Source organism: Erithacus rubecula, assembly GCF_903797595.1.
Source record: "Erithacus rubecula genome assembly, chromosome: 2".
Taxonomy (NCBI): domain Eukaryota; kingdom Metazoa; phylum Chordata; class Aves; order Passeriformes; family Muscicapidae; genus Erithacus; species Erithacus rubecula.
In genome coordinates this window covers 67,889,079-67,905,282 of record NC_136685.1, presented here as the reverse complement: position 1 = coordinate 67,905,282, position 16,204 = coordinate 67,889,079, and the positions used below count along the sequence as shown (strand labels likewise).

General features: G+C 37.5%; 1 protein-coding gene across 1 annotated transcript in view; it reads right to left on the bottom strand.

Moving 5' to 3' along the window:
• PCNX2 (pecanex 2) overlaps nt 1-16,204 on the bottom strand; it is a 148,286-nt gene that overhangs the window by 91,967 nt on the left and 40,115 nt on the right. The window contains exons 13-15 of the mRNA XM_079297526.1: nt 11,027-11,198; nt 6,025-6,135; nt 5,386-5,477 (exon numbers count right to left, since the gene is read on the bottom strand). Of these exons, the coding sequence (XP_079153652.1) occupies nt 5,386-5,477; nt 6,025-6,135; nt 11,027-11,198 (375 nt within the window). The remainder of the gene's footprint in view (nt 1-5,385; nt 5,478-6,024; nt 6,136-11,026; nt 11,199-16,204) is intronic.

The window sequence follows — 16,204 nt, the reverse complement described above, 5'->3', positions numbered from 1 at the left end:
CCAGGCTGAAGTGAACTCAGGTAACATTAAACTAAGCTCAGAGTACTCACTACTTTCAAAAAAGGTACTGAGCCAAAAAATTGCTACTATTGGATGTAAGAATCCAAGGAATGAACAAAAAAGATGATGCTTAGGATTTAGAGCTTTATATTAAGCAAAGGTAAATGAAAGTTCATAGAGGACCTGGAAAGAACTGGAATAAGGAGTGATGATATCATTAAACAGAGGTCTGGGATATGAAGAAATTTCAAAGCAAGCATGAGAAACTCAGGTTTTTGCACTCCAGAATCTAAGATGTACCCGTGTACTCACCTGAAAGCAGGTTTACAATATTGTTGTATGCAAGGATGGGTAAGCAGCTGATGTCCTATCACTCATGATGCAAATGTGTCATGGCTTAAGAGATGCTCTACAGCACATCAAAGCTGTAACCAAGTCACTTTTGCATCACTGGGATAGCACACATGAAAACTATTCATGTGACTTCACATCATCACCACAGGGAACAACTTCTGCACCAGCCAGGGCAGATAGACTAAACCTGTTCCACTCACAATATGCTGCTTTTACTGACAGCAGTGATAATAGTGTCCTGCCCATCAGTCTTTAAGGCCTCTAACACACAGATACAGACCAGCTATTCTGTGCTCACTGTTTTTATGGGGAAATTATCTGTAGTAATTTTAGATGCAATACTCTGTCCTTCCTACTGTGAACAATTTGGGGTTTCTTTTTTATGTGACAGCTTTACAGAAAATGAAAACTGATCATCCCAGCAGTAGCACCATCAGAGGGGGTCCTGACAGGCTGCAGACCCACAGCTCCTCCACACCAATATCAAGCAAGGGCAAAGCTGCTCAGGAGCACTATGAGGACAGGAGCCATTGCCTGGCCACAGCATCTGGGACCCATCTGCTTCCCAGTCACCTCTGAACAACTCATTCCTTTCTCTCCTCCAAGTGTCCAAGGCACACAGCACACCCACAAGTATCATCATCTTGCAAAAAAGAGTTTGTGCCTGCCCTGGTGACAGTCTGCCCCTTATTTTAGTTGTGTGAAAGTGCACATTTGGCCACATAACAAACACCTCAGGTCTGCCAGGAGAGCAGTGTGCAGCCACTCCCCAACATGTCATGTGCTTCTGATCGAGGCCTGTGATGGGACATGTCAGCAGCCTGATACCTGACCCACACCCTCAGTGTTCACACAGGACTACAGATCTGTCCATCCTTTTTTAGAAGCTATGTGCATTTTAGCCATGAGAGAGAAATATTTCTGGTCATGTGGGGGCAAAGACACTGCAAGGTCACTCAGAAAGAGTGACAGGACCAGATGAACTTGTCAAACATGCCAAACCTTGTCTGCAGGTCACAGGATGAACTCTCAACTGAGAATACTGTATAATAATTTCCTCAGGCAACTTACCTGAATAAAAATCCATGAGACTTATTAAGTTAAACTGTTAAGTTAAACTTACTTAGATATAAATTAAATGATATGTCTATACCACAGCTGTTTTTTCATAAAGGCTCTCAGTTTGTCTTGTACAACATAATTCAACAGCAAATTCAGTATGGACAAGGCACAGGAGCTCAGCAAAGGCCATAGTGAAAGTTACCTTGAGTACTTACACTGTTCTGTGGGCATACCCCAAAACAATCCCTGCTTCCTAATTTTCTAAAACTGAAGTTCTAGAGCAAACAATCACTGTGAATTTGCTGTTCTGAAGGAATTTCTGAATCTGAGCACAAAAAAAACCCTAAATCAAACTATTTTATGTATATATATTGTATGTATGTATTGTATTAATATATTGTATGTATGTATAGTTTATGTTTTGTAAAAGAACATGAAAACCTCATTTAAGAACACAGATTTATTATAAAATAAAAAATAGTTTTACTTTAATAAGAAGGAAAATAATATAATAAATTAATTATTCTTCCAATTAACTTCTTCAGGAGTAATATAGTTCCTTTCAGAATAATTAATGTACACAGAGAAAGCAGGTTAGATGATTTCTTCCTACAAGATTATAACTAGAACACAAGAACCACTTAAGCAAAGCAAGAATCAAGCCTGATACCCCTGGAATGTTCTTTGGGCATCTGATGTGAGCAATTGCTCACCAGCAAAAAGCACAAAATCACTTAAGAGATCCATTCTTCTCTGCAATTTATTTCAGGAAATAGAACTCTGGTAGTTACACCTGCTGAGCTATAAGATGTTCTGCCAATAAATAGAGTTGACATTTGAGGATGCTACATTTCAGCCAAAAAAATATGCTTTGCAACCCAGAAGTCCTCTGCCAAATGGAATCTATCACATTTCCCTGAAAAATTATGGAGGTTTTTTGGGTTTGTTTTTTTCACCTCCATAAATATTGAAAATTTTGCTCTGTTGAATTTGGCAAACTGACCAAAATGAACAGAATAAAATATGAATAAAAAATAAATAACAGTTATAAAGTGCAAGATGAAGAGATGGTATAGATGTTCCTTCTAGCTTAAAGAAGACCATGTTACCACTACTGTGCAAATGCCTCAGTGAAACAGGCTACAGCATTTGCTCAGTTTTGAGTTAATCTCTACAATTTCTAGTGCACCAAAAATTTAAATCTTCACTGGTTAAGATCACAAATTGCAGCTCACTACTTATAAAACAGTTCGAGTTACTTACATGAGTATTAGACCACCTTCCACAGTGAGCCCTATTCAGGATCAAATTAAGCCCATTCCTACATTTCCTCCATCAACCAAATAATCATTCTCTAGCAATATTACAGAAATCAGTTCAAAATAAAAATCTCTGGACCTGACTGAATATCAAGGAGATTTAACACAAGTGCTTATTTCATAACTTCTAGAAGAAAAAATTTATGAAATTTCAAGCACCCTGATAGACTGAGATTATGAGTTGAAGCAAGAGGAATCATCTTATGCTTTAAATTAACCTTCTCAGAAGTGCCTTTACAAGAATAATGCCATTAAAATTCAAATTAACTCTAACTTCTATGTGAACAGAAAGTCTGAACTTAATATTAGTAATTTACAACAGATATCTTGTAAATCTTTCACAGCACTCAACTTCAAGGTAGCATTAAAAGCATATTTCTAAGCAGTTTGAAGCCTAATCCACAAGGAGATTGCTTATCTACAAAGCCACCTGCATGTTGTAATTTAAAGTATTATGCTGAGAAAAGAGTATGTACACTATTTTAAGTGGCTGTTTTTCCTACTGTTTACAAAAAACATTTTTGAAGTATCCATAACACAACTTCCCTGTCTTCAACTACTGAATCACCTTCCACTAATCTTATGGAAAAAAAGAAAAGAAAAGAAAATCCATCTCCAGGTATTTTCATTTTTATCATTGTTTCTCATCCCAGTTATCTATTTTTTTCCTTGTGTTCTTCTTTAAGGAGAACCTCCTTCTCCAGCCCAGCAGCCAGTTTCCAAATTGTTAATATAGCCAGAAAACAGTAGTAGCAACACTGGCTCCTTTTGCAGGAAACTGCACAAGGAGCACTTAAAACTTTGTAGCATCAATCACACAGCTGGGACAGGTCTAACCAATACAACTGATAAACTGGATGAGCCAGGTGACAGGAGATTCCCTGGGAGAGCACCACATGTTCAAACACATTTAATTTCAAGTGTCTTAACACAGCAGCTGAGGAGTTGTAATTTATTTTGTAAGGACTCAAGCCACCAAATGTGTTTAACACATTTTACCTTACTATTGGGAGTGGCTAAGAACACAGCCAGCTCTGATCATCTGCAAGTAACTATTAAGGCATTATAATTGTCCTTCTTTGAGTTAAGGCTCCTATTCAAAATTTCAAGTGAAAAATTGTTGAAAGTCACTATAGAAAAGCTGATGTTCCTAAAAGAATTCCCTTAAATGAACACCTGACTGCCACTCTCATCTGTGTAAATCACCAGCCTGGATGCTGACATGATACATCCTTGGCAGTTGCAGAACCTCATATGTGTGCTGTGCATGTGCCACCACAAAGCTTCCTCTGACATGTGCCCACAAGATGTCAAGGGCAGCTTGTCAACCACAGCACATCCTGCTGCACCCCCTGCATGGACACTGACAGCATCCAGCCCTCAGTGAAACACTGCCAAAAGGCTGTCCCTTATAGGATAAATCTTCTTACAAATTTAACATGAAATTCTGATCTTGTGTTCACTGGGAATTTTACAGCCACCCTGAAAGCAGACAAAATTTCATTGCCATTTTTTAAAATGTCCCATGCAGAAGACATAGGCACTACATATTAAAATTAAAAAAAAAAAAAAATTAAAAAAAGCTTTAGATGAAATATTGCCCAAAACTGGGCATCATTTGCAAGGGAACAAATCCTATGCCAGCACAGAGAGCTGTGGCACATCTGCATTCTGGGCACCATACACAACTGACTTTCCATATCTGAATTTACCAGCAGAGCAAGAGGAAGCACAGAGCAGGGTGATTAACTGAGCTACCTCTGAGAAAGCAGCTGCTTCAGAGGGAGACACGAGAAAGGCTGGGACTCTTCAGTTTAAAAAGATGGCTGAGGGGGGTATATCTGATTCCTGCAAAACTGAAAAGGCAGCAGGTGAAAAAATGCAGACCAGATTTTCCCCAAATCCTACAACACTAGTCATTAGGAAGATCTGGTGAAATTAGCAGCTCAGCTTAAAAGCAATGAAGGACAATATTGTTTTGCATGGAGCACAGTGAATATCTAGAATTTCTTGGGACAAATCTGTGAAGTCAGAGAGCACCAGCACATTCAGGAAGGGACTTGACAAATTCATAGACAAGTCCATAGACACCAGATCATATAAGCACACTCTCCAACATCCCTAGTGTAACAGTTGTGGGATATTAAGGAAAAAAGTGGAAAACCCCGTCATCTGGCTTGCATTAAATCCCTAAATTGAATTTCCCAGTGGATGCAGAGACATTACTTACTTAGATGGTCCACTGGTCTCCTCAACAATTAAGTTCTTAGGCATATTCTTATGAAGATACAACAAAAACCTTATTAGGAATTATGAGCAAATTTGGCCTGGCTATGCAGGTCAACAGAGACTGCAGCTTTTTAAGTCAAGGCTGCTATTTATGTTTGTAGAGAAAATTAAGTGGATCATTTCAGACTGATACATGTAAGAGGCAAATAATCAAAGGTAATAGATACATACTTACTTCAGAATTTCTGCTACAGTGTTGGTTTATTTCAGTGTAACTAACATGCAGAAACTGAAGCGTGGCTTGCAAAGCTTATCTTGATAAGCAACTACTATGCAGGACCAAACAATGCTAGTCTCCCTAGATTACATCAATTTCCAGCTTGAAATTTTGAATTGTCCCAGTGTTGTTTTTCTGGCTTACCTTCACTGCACTGAAGCAGAAGGCATATAGGACAATCAGAACAACAAAGCTTCGGGAAATGCTGTACAGTGCAGATACGAACCCAGCAGCAGCTGAAACAGAGACATGCGGTAAGTGGGAACAAAGAGGAACTTTGTTTCTGACCCAAACTAAGATGACAGAGTAGATGCATCTCAATTCTCCCTGCTACTTAAGCTATAATGAAAAAAACAAAAAACCCCACTACCAACAAAAAAAAAAAAATCTCAATGCTTCCTCCCTGAAGGACCTTCTTTAATCTCTGACTGAAATAACACAAAACAAATTATCAGACATCAAATATCTTGTCAATACGCCTTTCAGTGGAAGAATGCAAATTTTTTTCTAGATGTTAACAGAAAAAGAAATTTAAAGGTTTTCTTTTTTAATAAATATAGTAAAGATTCACATCACACTTGCCAGGAAAGAGCTTTTTGATATCAACTATAATCTGCAACCTATAGTTTTGAAAACTTGTATACAATTTTCAAAAGCAAAAAGAAACTTAACCAAGTGGGTCTTAAAAGTATTAGCTGTTTGAGCTTTAACATGCAATAATATATATCAGTTTTAGATTATAAACCCAGAAGGGGTTAGCTCAGGTTACAGATGGCTACTTACCAGAACCACCAAAAAGCAACATATCTATTTGTTCCAAAAGATAAATGCAGAAGGTATTGATTTGAGGGAAAAGTCCAAGAAGAGAAATTGCAGGAAAGCAATATAGAAACACTAAGGAAAAAAAAAAAAGTATTTTAGAGCAGTCACACATCCAATGTATGGAAAATAAAGAAATATGCATGACAGCACAATAAGAAATCGTTGCAATGAATTCTGAAGATTGTTCAAGTGAGCACACCTTAACCTTAGCAGCAATGATTACACTTTCCTCCTCATGTATTCAAAATCAATAATGATAATTTACACATAAGAAACGAAAGCTCAGAGTTAACCTTAAGATTGATTTTGGATAAAAACAGTAGCAGCAAAAAACAGCATTACATAGCCTCCTTACTGCTTCTCAAATACTTTCAAGGTTATATTTGTTCCTTTCAAAGTAGAGAAATTTTAATTTACAGATTTTGGAACTTCTTGTTTGAATCTGAGATGGTTCAAGAAGAGCTGTAACAATTCAATAAAAACATAAAAAAAAATTTAATGGCTAAGATCTGAAATATCTTGGCTATCACAATACCCTGCCTCTCCCAGCAATCAAGAGCAGACACTTTTAGCAGCCCCTAAAAATGGGAGAAACTTACAGTGAAGCTTCCCCAGAATATTCTGCCAGCTTCCAGCAAAATGTACATTAACTTCACAGTAGTGAAAGAATATTGAAAACAGAAAAGAAACTCAGTGGTAAAATCTAGTCTTACAACTTTACATACTCTCTTTCTGAATAGAAATGTTAATTTTAATGGCTGCCTCACAGATAAGGAAAAGCAGGATTCATAATTCAGGTAATCATGCTGCTAGTCTTATATTCTGTTCACTTCCAGCAGCCCTCCTCCCCATTGATTCACTCTCAGCTCCACCAAAGGAAATGTTAAGCAAGGCTGTCTAGCAAAGCATCTAAACACACACTTGACCCATGTGTAAATGGTCAAGGATACACACACAAATTTAATCATTTTAATATTCTAACTGCTTCATTCCACCAGTACCACAATGTTCTGCATGGCAGAGAGAGACATGTCAGCCACTCATCCTTGTAAACAAATATGTGTTTGTTACTTTAGATCCTAGGAAGACTGCAATTTCCTCCTGTTCATTCTCATGAAAAGCAAATTAAACAAATCACTAGTACAACTTATTCCCCTGGTCAGATTTTTGAGAAGGAAACAGAAGGATTTGCGCTCTTTGCTGAACGCTAATTTCACATCCGCCAGCTCATCTTACTAAGGCATCATGTGCTAAGAGGAAACAATACACCAAGTTTGATCTGACAGCTTTTATCTTCATTGCATTATATGCTACTGCTACCTAATATTGTAAATCTTGCTGAGAAAGTCCAACACAGGAGAGAAAATGACATGCTCAAGTGTTAAATACAGACAGCACTCACTTAAATATACCTGGATTCACAATGCACCTTCAACACTAGTTCCCACTACTGGCACAATTATCCATATGTAAGAAAATGAGGAAATGCTCTCTTCTCAGACTTTTATATAAAAATGCCAATATTAAATACCTCTTCCTCTATTACTCTGTGCATTTTTAGATATTCCACCAAGTCATGGCAAGCCAAACAAGGACCATTCATGAAGACAGGCAATGGCATGACATTGCTCAGCATGCCATGGATGGACCCACCCTGGATTAAGTATCCAAAAAACACACTGCTGAAACTCTCAGGAGATATTGTTCCTTGGGCAAAAGCCTCAAAGAACTGTCAGAACTCATCTTAGACTACTGAGTTACAACCCAAATCATTGTCTTTGCTGTAGCAACCTCAGAAAAAGTGAAATAAGAGCAGTGGAAAGAAGGATGACATTAAAAAGTTGGTATTACACCAAGATATATAGACACAAATATAAACAAGGAGGGAAAAGTTAGTTGATCATAAGACTGTCCTCACATCACCCACTCTCCATTAACACCTTGAACAACCCTAGCAACTTCTTTAGCTAAGGCAGCTTAGTTTATCTCATCCTGCACCAAGGAGCACACAGGACAGGAAAATAAACAGCTGTCACCTACAAAAGGATTGAACTTAGAAACAGCAGTTCCCATTGTGGGAGGCAGACAATAAAAGTAACTGATTAATCCTTTGAAATTGCATTATTAATTCTAGAGATAATTTCTTTAAGCATCACACATTTTCATACAGACCCACAACACCTTTAAAAGCTGGACCACTAAGAGATTGTTATGAAAGCTACTGCATTTAACACTAGCTTTCCTCTAAACAAGCACCTATCACAAAAATGTGAGAGGGAAACACAAACCATGACTTCAGAAAATTTGTGTATTTTGAGAAATGTAGAATGGCAACATCAAGTTGCAAACATTTTAGACATTTAGAAAAAGATTATTTAAAAAATTATAGATCTCAGTAGTAAACCATGTTTTTTTCATAAGGCAAATAAAAAGCAATATTTCAGTGAGAAGTAGTATTTTTGTTCCTCCACTCTTGAACATGGGAGAGCATAACATCCATAGGCTTTCTTCCCTTGACAGAAGCTCAGTCACTACTAAAAGGAGCAGGCAGAGGACTCACTATCACAAAATTTTGCCACCTCCTGATTCTTAAGTCTTCTGAGATGTCTGCTAAATAATTTCACTTATCTGTTGAATGTTTAAATAGTTTCATCACAAGAATTATCGTATATAAAATGCACTACTTTTTTTTCACTACCTAAACTACTTTTGTCACTAACTACACCTGTAACTCCCAGTGACTAAGGTTGGTAGACTGTGCCCTTGCTTGCACTTCATGTATTAATCTAGCAAAAATGTTAACTGAAATAAGGAATTCAAGATGGAAACCACAGTCAAAATTAAAATCATGAACCCCCAACTAATAGAAACATAAGTCAATAGCAGAACTATCACCAATTTAAAATGAAACAGAATCAGATCATAAGTAGATTGAAAATAAATGAACATGTTAAAAACCATGTTTCACAAGCAATTAGGTTACACACCCAACAAATCTACAATTATTTTCTTTATGACCCTGTTTCAAGACTTTTATCAGAGTATAATAATGTGGCATCACACCAGCTCTTTGGTATGTTCTATGATTTCCATGGCTTTTGCTTTCTATCGTTATAAACACCTGAAATAAAAAGACTTTTTCTTTGCTTGGTTCTTATAATGCAGTGTCAAAAATTCTTTGACTTCCAAACATATTGACTCCAAATACCACAATAAATCATTATTAAAATATAAAATAAAGAGTCACCATACAATGACAGACCAATAAAAAGATCTAAAAAATACCTAGCAAATAGGCAGAACTGCAAGACAGTAGTAAGACTTGACTGGTATTCAGAGGGACCAACTTTCTTCATGATTTTATAGCCCAAACCAAATACTTCTGTACCTTCATTAACTAAGAGAATCTACACTAAAAGTGCAGCAAGATGCCACGGGATGCCAGACTGCCATGGCTTACAGAGGTTAATCCACTGTGAACAACTGCAAGGATTCACAGCAGCTGGAAGTTAGAATTCCCATAGAGACAAAGCAAGGAATAGCCAAAGCACAGCACCAAACATCACTTCAATATACCCCAGCAAAATAAAAACAGAGGACAAGTAAAGGGTAAGGGTTTTTTCTCTCTTTGTCTTTTAGCACATGCCAGTGGGGGAGATGAGCCTGTATTTCCTCTCTCCCCCATCCCCTCCTGCTTCAAGAACGTGCTTTGCCATCTCTTTTGAGATCAGCCAAAATTAACACATTTATAACCACTCTTTGTTTTCTTATACTGGTTGCTATAGTTTTTAATTATCTCTATCCCAAGTGTCATCTAAATTCTTGTTGAATTATTTATCAGCATTTTTACTGCTCACCTTTGACAGACAGAGAAAATAAGATGTAAGGAGAAACTTAAATGAGACCAAAGGAAAGAAATGAAAGAAGATAATTAAAATGAGAAGCAGCTCTTCGTATTCCTCTGTTTCTGGTGAGAAGAACTGGGAGCCATAGTTAAGAACCAGGAGGCTTTCCTAAAAACAGTATGCCTTTCAGGCAGTTAAGTCTGACCTGAGTATGACAAAAAACAAGTGCAACAGTCACAGAAGAACAAAGACCTCAAAGGTCATACACTATATCACAAAAACATTTTTCTTCTATACAGTAGGTTCTCCTGGTTCTAAATTCACAAACCCACAAGCCAACTTTGGTACACTAAAACACAACTTTCTGAGAAATTCTCACAGCTTTTACATAAACCCCACATTTCCTACTTTGTACCTTAATAGCATTGCACTACTCATGGGAGTCTAGTCCTGCACTTGTATCTGTGGCTCAGCTGGTGTAACATCACAGTTATAGACTGTAAACAGGAAGAAATGTCGTGATAGAATAGGGTAATGTCAGCTGTGGCCACTCCAAACTGGTGCCAAGGGATCATCAGACTTGTCTTGGGGCAATATCTGAATTCCTCTGCAACCTCAGAGCATAATTCTACAAGGAAACAGGTTCAAAGAGCTACTGCAGAGTTTCTTCTCCACACTAACTGGTTTCATGGATAGTATGATTAAACTAAACCAAGACAAAGCACTTTCTTCATGATCAGAAGATTGATGTCCATGGAACTGACATAGATTAGCTTCCAGGCATTAAATTTAAAACTCAAGTTATTCTGCAGTAACTGCTCCACACAGACAAGCTGTTACAAAGATTAACTGCATTTCACAGATGATGATTTTTGCTAATAACATCAGTGACTTTTAGTTTTCTAAGGAGATATTTCTATAAGCCTCGTTTCATTAAAGCTCCTTTTGCATGAGGGAAGGTTGCCAGCAGCCCCCCACTCTGTATTAAGTCATTCCAAATGTTTCTATCAGTTTGACTTTGAGTTGTGTCTCCATAACTTGCATTTGATTGCCAGCATGGGGAAACACAGATTCACACTTAATTCCTTTTTGCAGACCTAGAAAAAATATTGACTCACCTATTACATGGTCTCTGGCTGACTGGAGAGATCTGGGTGAGAAGAGCTTCAGGCCATACATTGTATAAACAGGAGGATTTGTGTCTTTAGATCCAGCATCTAGCAGCAAAATAAGGCCACATAATATACAAAAATATACAGGTCTGCTGTAGATTATGATTTTATTGTGTCCCTGGAAGAAAAAAACAAAAAGTTAGAATTTTATACTCATTCTTCTACTGCATGTACTGCATTAACCTGGAGAGAAGGTCAGGGGCCAGACAAAATATTTTAATGACTTATACATAATAAGTAGTAATAAAAATGTTACAAGGTATTTTATCTTCTCCAGACTTTAAAAAGGCAAAATTAAGCAGTTAAGACTGACTCCAGCAGACATTTAGGCTGTTGAAAACCTACCCTTCTGGACCTTTCAAAATTTACTAATTCCAGGAGTCGTCATTTTCTGTGGAGAAAAAAACCTCAATCTGTCCGAGTCTTTCTTTTCAGTAGAAAAATAATTTTTCTCTATATATTTCTTTTATTTTAATGAACATCTGCTTCAGGTGGCTTTTTTTTACTTTATGAAATACTAAATTTTTAATTGAATCTCAAGAAGAAAAAATATAATAGACCACATCCCTGGTAGCATGTGAGGCATGGCAATAGATTTTTCTTCACCAATTTAATTTTTTTTTGTTTCTTTGAACCACTTGACAGCAAATCAGCATGCCTTCTGAAGGGGGTGACACTTATCAGCACTTTCTGGTCTGCTTCTCATGAGGCACTTTGAAACGATGATCCAAAGGAATTAGGATGTGGAAGGAATCTCATCTGATGTCTTTCACACATGTCTCTCACACAATTGATTCCCACTAATCTTACAAAACACTCTTGTGGGGCTGCAGGCCAGGGAAACTAACAGACACTTAAAAAGAACCTTAATAGCTCTCCTGGCAGCAAGCTTAAGGGTAACAAAGGCATTTTAAACACTGATGAGTCAAAAGATTGCTTGAGTGTGAAAAGCCAGGAGCAAAGTGAAGAGCATCCAAGTTTGCCTTGCACAAAACTGCCTTGCAACTGTTCCTATTTGAAAAATGTAATTTAAGCGAGTGTAATAAAAGATCATGTCTTTTTTTGAGTCTACTTACTGACTTGAAACTGTGGCTGTGTTTGTTTGGCTGCCGGCCAAGCTTGTATGTTAGATTGCTATTAACTGATCTGTACTCTCTTTTGGGATCAATCAGTTAACAAGGTGGCAGATTACTGGGAACTAGTGGGCTTACATCGTGTCTCACATCCCTGGAATATGAATCAAGTCAGGACACAAATCCTTGCTGTTTAACCAATTTTAATTTTACTACTGCATTTTCTTTTAAATAGGACATATGTCCACAAAATAATCCATGGAAAATTATAAAGATAAGAAAACTACTTTAAAAAAAAAATTATTTAAATTATTACTTTCTGGTCTTTTTTTAAACTTCAGTTCATTTATGTAAAATATGAGCTGTGCCTTAGGAAAAGAAACCAATAAATATGCACCTAAACAATTGCTTTATGTTTATATCCTGATGTTTGCTCCAGACCAAAGTCTGTTTCATCATGATGTTACATTCTTATCTTACCTCTTGAACTATGGAAGACAGTTTTATCTTTGCAGGGAGAGTCTTTGAAGGCAGGGTAAGACTGATGGTGACTACTAAGATTTGATGATCACAAGCCCAGAGGTTTAACTCCACATATCTTGCAGTTCCATGCAGAACACTGACACATACAATTAGGATTACAGCACATATTTAACTCTTATTTCTACAGCAGTTTATGGTGCACTGGGTGAAGAACTGGCTGAAGGGCAGGCAGAGTTCAAAGGGCTGCAGTGAAAGGGGCCACATCTGGCTGGTGACCATCAGCAGGTGAAGTTCCTCAGAGCTCAGCTGAAAAGTCAGTTCTGCTCAATAGATTATCAATGATCTGCATGCAGGAACTGAATGCACCACTTAGCAAGTTTGCCAAAGATATCAACCTCAGAGGTGCTGTTGACTCTGTTGAAGGCAGCTTGCAGAAGGAACTAGATAGACTGGAACATTGGGCAGTGATTAATGAGATGCAATGCTAGATCCTACCCCTAGGATGGAGTAATGCTGGGCACAAGTGTAAATTGTGATATGAGTGGCTGGTAAGCAGCCCTGCAGAAAGGGACCTGGGGGTGCTGCTCACCAGAAGGTTCAATGGGAGGCTGCTGTGAGTGCCAACAGCCAAGAAGGAAAACTGTTATCTGGGGTGCATCAAACACAGCAACATGAGCTGGTCAAGAGGTGATTATCCTGCTGTAATCAGCACTGTAGCAGCACCACCTCAAGTGCTGTGTGTTTTAAGCCTCACAATTTATAAAGGATGTGAAGGTGCCTGAAGTCATCCAGAGGACAGCAACAAAGCTGGTGAAATGGCTGGAAGGAATGTCCTATATAAGGAGCAGGAGAGGACAAGAAGAGGACAAGGCTGAGGGACAACCTCATTGCTCCCTAGAGGCTCCTGAGAAGGGGAAGTGGAGAAGGTGGAGCTGATCTCCTGTCCCATCCAGTGACAGGATGTGTGGGAATGGCTCTAAGTTGCATCAGCAGAGGTATTCCTTTTGAAAAGATGGTCAAACAGGTGGTGCTGGTAGGTAATGAGACAGAATCTTGAAATCTTTCTAGAACTCACCAAGAGAAGCAAAGCAATGCAGCAGCAATGCACTCAGAAGGGCAGTTTCTGCACAGCCCTCCTGTACCTGCCACTGACAGACAAAGCCAGGCAGCCCTTCAGCAAAATGGGCACGTAGCAACACAACTTGTTTAACGAGGTATTTTAGATATTTAGGGCTCATTTTGTTTCACTAGACAAGCTTACCAAATTCTGGCATGCAAAACTGATTTAATCTTGGTGAAGTGATTCCACTCTGCATTCTTGTTTAGAAGAATTTAAATAATGAATCAGAATTCATTATACATTTTACATCTCATTTGTAAAACAATCCTTTTTTTTCCTTCATTGATATAAATTTCAGTGAAAGCTCTTTCTTTCCCAAAGTCCACTACAAAAAAGTCACTTTTATTCATGTCCATGTTTCTCATTAATATGTTTCAGATACATATTCACATCTTACCAACACAGCAATGATACATCTCATATTTCTATAAAAATATTAAGAGTTTCAACAAAGAATAATTTCACATACACATTTTGTAAAACATTAGTTTTGACTGCAAATCATTTTGATGGGAAAATTTTAGAGAGATCTAATGAGGTTGGTTTTTTTTTGTGGGTGCACACATGTAAGAGGAGAAAGACAGAAGGCTTTTTATATAAAGAAATGTGCATGTGTTCAGTTCTACATAAAAGCCTACAGGCACAAATTAAAAATACTTTATAAGTACCTTATTGGATTTAGGAAACTGCCTATGATAGCTACACAACTGACTTGGCTATCTGCTTTGTACAAAACAGGATTAAGACAATGATTATGCAAGAGACTCTCTATATTTTGTTAAGAGCACTACTGCAATCTTTCAAGCTCAAATGCCTTTGTAAACCCAAGCTAGATCCTGAGCTGTACAGGTGTCTCATGAGGTACTTTAAGACAAGCTCTCCTGATCCTTCTATAGAGCCATTTACTAAATGTAAAACCTTGCCTTAGGTTTTTCTAAAACCTTTGAATGCACATGACAAGGATCCTTTGGATCTCTAAATTTTAATACCCTGCAGTCACCAGTAGATTGCTTGGATCAGGTCATTAACAGCAAAAATATAATACACTTTGGAATAAACTTGATTTTCTTCTCTCCATCACTCCAATGAGGAGGCTGTTGCCAAATTTCACCTTCCCATAACCATGTACCCCTGTGTAAACAGCAGCTAAAGCCACCAGCTCCTAATGGACTAGAACTGAAAAGGCTAAAGCTCCAGCTGACAGGAACATGTGCTGTCATCTTACAGCAGGCACCAGTACTAAACCTGCAGCAACAATAAATGACAGCTCTTCCTCAACAGCAGCAAGTGGCACTCAGGAGGACTTTGGAACAAAATCTTACAGCATCTCTAGGTGCTGTGTTCTCTGAGTTCACTGGATACTATATTAAAACAGTCTTTCAAAATGCTACAGGCTAGAGATGACAAAGTCTCACCAAACAGTAACAAACTCTGCAGGTGAGACAGGGAAGAAGTTTGGAACCTCCTTGGCAGCCATGGATAAGGTAAGACATTAGTGGCTACTCATGGATCCTTGAATAGAACTTAATTCACTATGCAGATCTGAGGTTCACGATTGTTTGTTTCACACTCAAAAAACTCTCACGTGCATTTTTATTCATGGGAGTGGTACAGATCATTCTTTAATCCCTCTGCTGTTCTGCATCCTTACATTAACATCAAGAGACGTTATTCTCTTTAAATTTAATGCAGTCATATGAATTATAAAACAGTACATGAGGTATCTCTTCTCACCTTCTCATTGTCCTATTTCTGAGATGCTTAATAGCTCCAGCAAGCCTTTAAAATACCTATTGTGTTAAAAAGCTATAATATAGCAATTGCTAATCATATATTTTAGCATGACAACACCTCCACCTTTAAAACCCTTAGTGGAAAAACTTTCTAAATTTTATTTCTATTTGAGTTTGTATAGTGCACCAAAAAGTTTGCAAGAAAGTATCCCTAATGAAGTTTTGGAAAAGAAAGGAAGCTGGGAATACACCTGTTTTTATCTTGTTCCCTTGCTGCATGACTTACAAACATAATACAGCAAATAACACTTGTAATAGTATTGTGAGAACCTGAAATCCAGACCTGGATTCTGCACCAAAAAAAAAAAAAAAAAAAAAAAGTCCTGTTTAAACAGAGCCTTGTGTTTAATTCTGTAAAAAAAAAATATGGGCTGCATAGGTTCATAATGAAGTTTTGATTAAACTGTTTGCCACCCACTTGAAACAAATGTACACATTACTAATGTCTGATTAAGTGTAAAGTACTTGATTACAGTTCACATTATTACATCGAAGATGATGATAGTTGAGCTGACTTTATATTATAAATATAAATTATATAATAATATAAGTTATATACTCAGAAGATTCCCCCAATTTTTTACTGAGGTTAGACTATTTCCTTAATGTATTGAAAATATTACCCTACAATGGGTAAGTTGCTATTTATTACCTT